At 53.1% G+C, this 9,870-nt stretch overlaps 1 protein-coding gene across 6 annotated transcripts in view; it reads right to left on the bottom strand.

The window, feature by feature from the left end:
* Window positions 1-485: 485 nt before the first annotated feature.
* The window catches only part of CMKLR1 (chemerin chemokine-like receptor 1), a 48,020-nt gene continuing 38,635 nt past the window's right edge, over window positions 486-9,870 (bottom strand). For 5 of the 6 annotated variants that reach the window (XM_070627067.1, XM_070627069.1, XM_008533826.2 and 2 more), the window contains 2 exons: window positions 3,837-3,912; window positions 486-3,195 (listed from right to left, as the gene is read on the bottom strand). In XM_070627067.1, coding sequence (XP_070483168.1) covers window positions 2,077-3,192 — 1,116 coding nt within the window. In that variant the 5' untranslated portion in view covers window positions 3,193-3,195; window positions 3,837-3,912 and the 3' untranslated portion in view covers window positions 486-2,076. The remainder of the gene's footprint in view (window positions 3,196-3,836; window positions 3,913-9,870) is intronic. The other variant, XM_070627066.1, reaches the window with a different exon arrangement.

Below are 9,870 nucleotides of genomic sequence, written 5' to 3'. Positions count from 1 at the left end.
GCCCCCACTTGGGGCCAACTCAGAGCTGCCTCGCCACCAGCACAACGACCCCAAGAAGGAAGGAACAGTTTGTTTCTTAATGAGGTGTGATTCCAAACAGCCCGTGGCCTCGGGACCCTGCCTGGCGCTGTGTAGACATGACATCTGTTCACTGAGTCTTGTTGGAGAGCTGGCTTCACAGCGAAGGGACTGGAAGAGAACAGAATGTGTACACTTGGTGGCCAAAGAGCCGGGGGCCCACAGTGGGGTGCTTCCCGCCAGGCCTCTCTCCCCACTGCCTTCCCTGGCAATCTCAGAGGGTACAGCAGATGGGAGCCGTGGCGGGTGCATGGGGATGGGTGTCAAGGGAGCAGGAGGCCAAGTGCACTTTCTTTGCTACATTGGGACATTTTTGAAAACTATTTACAAAACTGACTTAAAGGCCGTTAAGATGTTGACGTTAATCTGCTGAGGAATCAATATTTATGGTCAAAACCCCAAGCCTCTTGAAAAACCCCAAGTCCGCAGCTTTATTTGAGCCAGACAGGCCTAGCTTCAAATCCAGGCTCTTGCAGAGACCAGCTGGGCACCCTCAGGCAAGTTACTTAATCTCTCTGAGCCCCAGATACCTCCCATGTAAAAAGGAAGTCATAATTGTACCTAACTCAGGGTTGCAGTGAGGAATAAATGAGATAACACATGTAACGTGCTTAATATAGGAAGTTCTAAATAATGTAGGCTATCGTTACAGCCCGGAACATTCTCAATAGATACAGTCTCCATAAAAGAAGAGAGTTTCTGGGGCCAGACAGAGATGGGTTCAGATCTTAAGTCTGCCTCTGGCTAGCTGTGTGACGTTGGGCAAGTTACTTCCCTCCTCTGAGCCTCAGCTTCGTTGTTGGTAAAGGGGACAATGACGCTCTGTAGCACAAGAAGGTGTCTGTCCTGGATGAGAAAAGGGACATGGGTGCACATGGGGTGGGGGGGCTCTGTGCCTGTGGCACCCCGCAGCCAGCATCTCAGGAGCACAGTTCAAGGGGTCAGGCTCCAGATTCTGCTTCAAGTTCAGTGACTGAGCACTCAGACATTCTCCAGCCCTTGAGGTGCTCCCAGGTGGCTCCCTGAAGCTGATTTGGGGCTCATCTTCAGCAAGGCTGGAGTGTTTTATTCGGAGCACTTCAGCCAGAGCCAGTGGAATGGGGAGGAGGGGGAGTCCCTGTGATGGAGCGGGGGCTGCTCGTGAAGGTGCCCGCCATGACCCAGCCCCCAAGTAACAAATGCAAAGTGAGAGCAGGGCCTGGGGCAAGGGGCTGGGCCCCCTTTACCCCCCCAAGCAGCTCCGGCCGAAGCACCGTGCTCCGGGTGCGCTGCTTCACACTGCACCCTCGAATGTTCTTTCCTTCTCTTTCTCCATTCCTTCCTTTAGACCCCAAGTCCTCATGCAGCCCGGCTTGTCTCGTCCTCACAAAGAGCCCACACGGCCCCTTAGGATGTGTTCTCTGCCTTCCGAGCTCCTCTGAAAGCTAAACCCGTGGTCCTCGGAGGTCACGGGCTCACAGGTCACCTTCCTGTCCCAGGTAACCTGTGCAGTCCACACGCCCTAACCCAGAGGAGTGGCTTGGGTGGCAGGATACCTGACTATTGAGATAGGTACAGAGGGAGAGGTGCGATCTACATCACACTGGGTTTGCTCTGACCTCCTCGGCTCCACCATGAGTGGACCTTGGAGAGTGTCTGTGTCATTCCTGGAAAGCACACGGTAGAGAGCTTAATCCTGCTATCTTTGCCAATCCCAGTTCATGGCAGTGCTTCTGGGAATGCTCCCTTTTTTACTTTGCATCAGTCAAAGCTGGTCTCCCAAGAAGCATGGGATGCTCAGCCGAGGCTGAGCCACGTGGCACGCTCTGTCCACCAAGCCACTGGAAGAAGGGGATTCCAAGCGCTGCAGTCCCAGCTCAAAACACCATTCGCCCCCAAGCAAAATACAGTGGACACTGCTAGGTGCTGAAGAGGGTCCTTCGTGGTCCTGAGAAGGCATAGCTTTGGGCCGGGGCCTCCAAGGATGGGAGCGTCCATTGGAGGTTTCCCAAGTGAGGCTCAAAGCATGTTGGTCTCCCTCTCATTCACGGAGGACCTCTCGTTTATCGAGGACATCTTGGTAAAGCTCCTGTGACTGTGAAAGGAGGAGTGACCTGTGTCCTCGCTCAGAGCATTGACCAGGCGGGAGAAGACAGCCACCTTGAACTTCTTGAAGTCCTGACCCATGAAGACATACAGAATGGGGTTCATGCAGCTGTTGGCTATGGCGATGGCAGTGGCCAGGGGCAACCCCAGGCTGAAGACGGAGCCAGGCACGGCGGCGTGGTGGAGCTCCAGGAGGTAGAGCGTGTGGTAAGGGCACCAGCAGAGGAAGAACGTGATGATGATAGTCACGATGATCTTGAAGGGCTTCTTGGTCTTGGCCAGGCGGTTGCGCCGCAGCTTGCAGACGATGGTGAAGTAGCAGGCTGTGATGATGAGGACCGGGACCAGAAAGCCGCAGAGGAAGCGAGTGATGGTCACCACCATGTGCCGGTTGAACCCCACAGGGTTCAGTGGGTGGTGAGTGGGCAACCGGGAAGAGCTGGCCGCTGACAGGCTGAAGTTGTTGAAGCAGGATATTTTCCCGTGCTGGTGGGCTGTGTCCCGGAAGACGAGGGATGGGGAACTCAAGAAGAAAGCCAGGATCCAGATCACCACGCAGGCCGTGTACGCCAGCCGGATGCTGCGGTGGTTCTGGGACCAGACGGGGAGGAGCACAGAGATGCAGCGGTCGAAGCTGATGATGGTGAGCAGGAAGACGCTGGTGTACATGTTGTGGATGAGCAGGAAGTTGCTGATCTTGCACATGGCCGTCCCAAAAACCCAGTGGTAGTCCATGGCGGCGTAGATGATGTGGATCGGGAGGAAGACGTTGAACAAGAAATCCGCCACGGCCAGGTTGAGGAACCAGACGGTGTTCACAGTCTTCTTCATCTTGAAGGTGGCAATGACGATCACCAAGCCGTTGCCCAGGATGCCGAGGAAACAGACGATGCTGTAGACCACCACCAGAAAGATCCTGGCCACCCTGCCTTCCAGCGGAGAGAACTCCTCCAAAACCACGATGGGCTCCAAATCATCGAGGTAGTCGTCACCGTAGGTGAGGGAGAGGTTGTAATCCTCGTTCTCCATCCTCTGTGAGGGGAGACAGGGGTCGTTAGGGGACCCTTGATAGGAACTGTCTCTCAGAGTTTGCCCAACACCAGAAAGACCAACAACGTCCTCCCTGGCTCTGAGCAAAGCCCGTTTGGTGGCTTACCCACTTCCTGTTTTGCCATTTCATTTATATAGCAAACCCCTCTCCAGCACCTCGTGTACACCAGGTACTATTCTAAAGGCTTGACACATAGGAACTCTTCCTGGCAATAACTCACTGGGGTAGCTAGGTTATGAACCCCATTTTTCAGATGAAGAAACTGAGGCACAGAGAGCTTACGTCACTTGCCCAAGGTCATAGAGCTGAGAAGTCAAACCCCAGCTGCAGAGTCTCTCCTCTTCATAACCATCTTTTGCTCCCTGTCTAGGACCCTCCCCTTCTCATAATAGGCTAGTGGGGGAGATGAGCATTCATTAAAGAATTCCTAAAATCATGGAAAAATCGCAATGATGCTCAGTGCAACGAAGGAGCGATGCATGGTGCTGTGGACTCAGTTCCAACTATGTTTCTAAAACCCAGGGGACAGCTGTGATGACATTCTCCAGTGCCCCCACCCTTGTCAGTGGTCCCCCACTGGTGGCCCCTGTAGACATGAGTTCAGACCACAAGAGTCCCTCACCACAGGCTGTTACGGCATCCAAGGCTCTCGAACGTGAGTCCCTCGCCAATCAGCCCCCGTGCACAGCTGGAAACACCTGCAGGGGAGAACCAGGAGGCAGCAGTTAGAGCCAGGTCTAGGAGGCAGAGGCTTGGGTGGACTCACAGCCAGAGACAGGATCTACGGTCCTTACTCCAGCTTTGCCGGGGAGGAGGCAGAGGCTGGGAGAGGCTGAGGGACGTGCCCAAGGCTCCTCAGCTGGGAAGCGGTGGGAGCCCCTTGAACCCAGAGCAACCGCTGGACCCTTCATCCCAACCCCCACCTCCCCCCCAGCACAGCCAGAGATGAGAACCCGTCAGGGGTGGGTGCAGGAGACAGTGTGGATGCTCAAGGAAACCCACTGCCAGGGCAGGACCCAGAGAACGTCACTCCAGGCACATGTTGTTACTCTTGCTTTGGAGCCGTGGGAACTGAGGCCCAGAGAGAAAAGCGTCATCCTCGCTGGGCGCTCTCTGGGCCCCGTGGATACCACGAAGTGGACCAGGCCCTGCTGTCACAGGAGAGACAGACATGAGTACATTCACTGAGCACCCACTGTGCGCCAGACCGCTCCACAGGTACTTCATACAACCCCCATAATAACTTTGTTGGTTATTTTTCCAATTTACAGAAGAACAAACCGAGACTCTGAGGAGTTTGAGAGCTTGGAAGGTCTTGGACGCAGTGGTCACCTGCATGGTTCAAACCCAACCTTAGCCACCTCCCAGCTGTGTGGCTTTGAAAGTGCAACTGGTCCTCTCTGAACCTCAGTCTCCTCGTCAGTAAAATGGGAATGCATGCTCCCTCCCAGAGCGGACGTAGAAACTACAGGCATCGGGGACGTGGAGCACGTGGCTCCGTACTACCACACAGCAAACCCTCAACAAATATTAGTGATGGCACGATGGCCCGGGGGTGCAGAATTGCAACTCGAACCCAGGGTTCTGACACCCCAGAGCCCACTCACTCTCCACCAGCCCAGCTCTCCCATCCTCACCAGGTATTTCGGCCCCGCGAGACTGCCAATCGATGCGTCATTATAAAAACCTCCCACCTCCCTCCATAGAAACGCATTACTGGTCCTTGAGGGGCTTGAGGTTATATTTTACTGCATAAAAATCATCTTTGGCTTTTATTAAATAAAAGCCACTTCAAAAATTCCATTGAGGACTCTGGGCCCAAGGGACTCAGAATTTAAGCTTGGGCGTCGTCTCATTCTGCAGGCTGGGAGGTGTTCCGGAGGTGCCCAATGAGGGGTCCCTGAGGGCTGCCTTTAGCACTGGGATGCAGAGAGAAGGTGGGGACCCTGCAGCCACCCCCACCACCGGGATGCGGGGAAGTGGGACTGGTGATCGGGATAATGGGCGTGTGCCAGCGACTGTGCTGAGCATTTCACACGGATGGTCTCACTTCAACCCCACGAGAGGCCACAGTGAGGCTGAGGGAGCTGAAAACCCTTGCCTGAGGCTCCAAGGCAGGAGGTGGGAGAGCGGGGATCTGAACCAGGCCGGCAGCACTCCACACTGCTCCGGAAATCATGAGCTCATGACCGCCGCCTAGTGCATCCTTGAGGAAGAAACGACCATGTCCACCTGCCCTGTGCTGGGCTGGGCAGGCCCCAGGGACAAGGAAATGGCTTCTCTAGGGTCCCATCCCACAGAGGCTTACCATCAGTCAGGAGGCACAAGACAGAGGTAGGGAGGCCAGGCCAGGACGCCCCCAGGAGCCCCAAGGAGGGGAGTTCCCCAGCCTGGGCATCAGAGGCTTCCCGGGGCAGACGTGCTCTGAGCTGAGTTTTAAAGGACAGCTAGGAGTTAAGAAGATGGAGGGAAGGAAGGCATGCCAAGCCATCTCCCTACTCCCCAGCCTGCCCCTTCAAGGGCAGCAGGAGTGTGTGTCAACCCCAGGAGGACAGCAGGGTCTCAGGACCCAACACTCTGCATGTGGTGTCTGCAGAGACGCGACAGACACAGATGACATCATGTCTGGCTCTCCTGCTGGGCTGGGAGCAGCTCGGAGTCAAAGGCCATGGCCTTTCAACTTTGAGCGGGTCCAGGCTGGGCCAGCATAGGGTGGCACTGACATCCTCTGGGCATGTCTGTCTGTCCACCCTTCCCCCGTCACCCCACCAGGAATTGAGCGAATCATTGTTGGTGTGTTCCCCTCACTCTACCCCCTGGGACCTCCCTGGAGGGGGCCCCATCACAGGTTTGCCCTCAGCCTCCGCTCTGTCCTGACACACATCTCTCCTGTCCTGAGCCCCTCTCCGTCCCCAGTCCAGCAGAGGAGTCACGGGCATACTCGGGCCCAGCCAGGCTGCCAGCATCCAAATCCTGGGTTTGCATGAACTCCCTGTGACCTTGGACAAGTCAGTTATCCTCTCTGCCCTTCAGCTGTTTTATCTGTAAAATGGGCGTGATCATAAGTTTCAAACTCATGGAAGGGCAGTGAGGATTAAGTGTCACACGTACTTCGAATGGGACCTGATACAGGGTAAGCGTTATGCCATTATTGTTATTATTCCTGTTGCTGCTGTTATTACTATTATTTCTCAGGCTTCCTTCCTACAATGGCCTTTGCCTGGGAAGTTAGGAGGGACCAAGAAGGCCAGAGGACCAGTGCATCCTGCCCACTTGTCTCCCCAGTTCAAGTGGGTTCAAGTGCAGGTCAAGGGCGACACAGGCAAGAATTTTGCTTCTTTAACTCCCAGTTTCCTCATCTCTCTACTGGGGGTAAAACCCCTCCCTCAGAATGCGTATACACATAGCTAACGTTTATTTGAGCACTCAGCCTATGCCAAACGCTGGGATTTCCTTAAACACTTTATATTGGTTTTAGTTCTTTATAATAAATAACAATTGATTGGTGCCCACACCCTACACTGAGTGCTTTAATTGTATTGGCTCACACCTCCCCACCCCACCACCCCCCAGGAGTGGTACTGCTGTTACTCCCACCATAAAGATGAGGACGTGAGGCTAACGTCACCCAGTCAGCTAATGGCCAACGCGCATCCAGGCTGCTCTAACTCCGAGCCCTGCTCTCAACCACCTTGCCTTCCAGAAAGTGGAGCACATCTTTCCACGTCTGTTCACATCCTTCCTGACGCCCCAGGGTCCCCAGCTCCACCCTCCAGGGACACCTCCTCATTGATCTTCTTTTCCTAGCCTCTCAAGGAATCCACCTTCCTGTTTGAGGACAACCTGGCTGAGGTCTGGGGAACATATGGGGATCACTTGCCAAAAATGACATCATCCAGCACAGCCCAGACGGGCAGGCGAGCCTGTGGCCAGCTTTTCCCCCTTTTCCCCCCTCAGCTCCCCAGAGAGCCCAGGGAGCAGCTGAGCTGTCCTGGCTTGGCTCCCAGATTCTTCCTGTGACCCTGAACTCACACCCATTTAGCACTGGGGCCTAGAGCTGGTCTGCTCTGAGGTTCCTGGAACAGACTCCCCAGGCTGGTCTCCCCAGTCCTTCCCTTGGGAGAGTTCCCATAGGTCTCCGGGGGGGGGGGCGCTGGGGAGGAGCTGGTGGGGGTGAAGAAGACCTGCTGTATCCTGTGAGCAAGCTGCTTCCCGTCTCTGGGCCTCGGTTGTGCAATCTGCAAAATGGGAATGATAATATTGGTTGCCCTGCCTCGTTCTCAGGGCTGCCAGGAGGATGTGCCAAGGCAGTAAAGATGCTTTTGGAGACAGGAGTAGAAGGAAGATGGCCTCTACATCCCTCTCAGCTCCAAGATGTTCTACATGTGCCTGTCACAGGTCCTCCTCCCAGCTTGTCCCAGTCTTGGTGAGGATGACACGGAAAGACTCAGAAGACCCATATCAGAGTCAAGGCCTTGAGAATCTGAGAGCTTCATGGGAGAGACAAAGCTGCTGTGAACTGGAAAACAAGACCTTTCTTGGCCAACACATTTGCAGCATCCAAAAGTCACAATCACTTTTTTTCAGTGTGTCAGAGTTTCTACTCCCTTTTAAACTCCCTCTACAAGTTCAAACTCATCCCCAAAAACCAGGTTCAAGCATCCCCTCCTGACACCCCAGGAGTTTTCCCTGGGCATCCTCTCTTACCCCTGTGATGGGTTGAATGCCCTCCCCACTCAAAAAAAAAAAAAAAAAAAAGATTTATCCACCAGAATCTGAGAATGTGACTTTATTTGGAAAAAGGGTCTTTGCAGATGTAATTGAGGTAAGGACCTCAAGATGAGATCATCTTGGATTAAGGAGGACCCTAAATCTAATGACAAGTGTCTTTAGAAGAGGAAGAGAGATTTGAAACAGAAAGGGGAGAAAGCCATGTGAAGACAGGCAAAGATTGGAGTTGTGAAACTAATAACACAAACCCTAACTAAATTGGAATTAGAAGCCCTGTAAGGGGAGCTGTCACACCCTACCACACATCATCAATTACACCAAACAGGAAGAGAAGCACTCCTTGCATCTTCCAGAGGAAGTAAAACTACTTTGCTACCAAAGGAAGATTTCTCTCCCTACCCCGGAACAGCTCAGCCAATGAGAAACATCGCAGCTCAGCCAATGAGAAACGCCACAGCTCAGCCAATGAGAAATGCTGTAGCTCAGCCAATGAGAAACGCCACAGCTCAGCCAATGAGGAATGCTGTAGCTCAGCCAATGAGAAACGCCACAGCTCAGCCAATGAGGAATGCTGTAGCTCAGCCAATGAGAAATGCCACAGCTCAGCCAATGAGAAACACTACAGCCCAGCCAATGAGAAATGCTGCAGCTCAGCCAATGAGAAATGCTGTAGCTCAGTCAATGAGAAATGCCACAGCTCAGCCAATGAGAAATGCTGCAGCTCAGCCAATGAGAAATGCTGCAGCTCAGCCAGTGAGAAATGCCACAGCTCAGCCAATGAGAAATGCTGTAGCTCAGCCAATGAGAAGCGTTGCCGCCCTGAACTGCTACTTTCCTCCAATGGACTTTCCTCTAGAACAGCCCCTTCCACTCCTCCTTTTCTCTATAAAAGCAGGTCATCTCCTTCTTTTCCCGATTTGCCTATGGTTTGCCATATCATGCAGATCCCAAATTGCAATTCTTTTGGCTAGTCCTGAATGAACCCATTTTGAAGGTAAAGTAACAGGTGAATTTGCTTTTAAGTTGACAGAGTGGTGCTCCACAAGCCAAGGAATTCCTGAGCCCCAGAAGCTGGAAGGGCAAGGAAGGATCCTCCCTGGAGCCTTCAGACACAGCACGGCCCTGCCAGAACCTTGATTCCAGACTTCTGGCCTCCAGCACTGTGAGAGAATCCATTTCTGTTACTTTAGGACCCCAGTCTGTGGTAACGTTTCCAGCAGCCCCAGGAAACTAATGCAGCCCCATTCTGGCTCCCACAGTGCCCACTCCCCACTGTGGGGCAGGTGATGCTTGTATGACTATTGCTGGCTTACACATCCCACTAGATTGTAAGCTACCTGAAGGTGAAATCTGGGCCTTATTCAGCTCCACATTCTCAGGTTAGAGCAGAACGTGGGCACCAAATGGTCCTCAGGATAGTGCTTTTTATTCTGATTTGTTTTGCTTTTCAGACTCTATCGACCAGAGGACCATGTGGCTTGAGCTTACTCACAGCTTGGCAGCCTTGGGGTACTGACTTGTTACATGGCAGCCCTGGGCTCCGGGAGTGAGTGTTCCAGTGCAAAGAGTGGAAGTTGCATGGCCTTTGGTGACCTAGCCTCAGTATCAGGGCGTGGAATTCACAGTGTCACTTCCGCCCTATTCTTTTTATAGCTTTATTTTGAAATAATTACAGACTCACAAGAAGTTGCAACAACAGTACAGAGAAGTCCCATGTACCTAGCACCCGATTTTCCCTGATGGTGGTATCTTACAAAACTCTGGCACATGACCTGGAATATGGTTGGACAAATGGATGGATGAACAAATGGATGGATGAACAAATGGATGAATGTACAAATGGATGGATGAACAAATGGATGGATCCATGCACGCTTTTTCTATCTCACTGGGTAGATCTGGAAATTAGAAATAATAATGATGAC

The sequence above is a fragment of the Equus przewalskii genome, chromosome 7, assembly GCF_037783145.1.
Source record: "Equus przewalskii isolate Varuska chromosome 7, EquPr2, whole genome shotgun sequence".
Classification (NCBI taxonomy): Eukaryota; Metazoa; Chordata; class Mammalia; order Perissodactyla; family Equidae; genus Equus; species Equus przewalskii.
The sequence above is the reverse complement of the archived record's forward strand: the minus strand, read 5'-3'. Positions and strand labels throughout refer to the sequence as shown.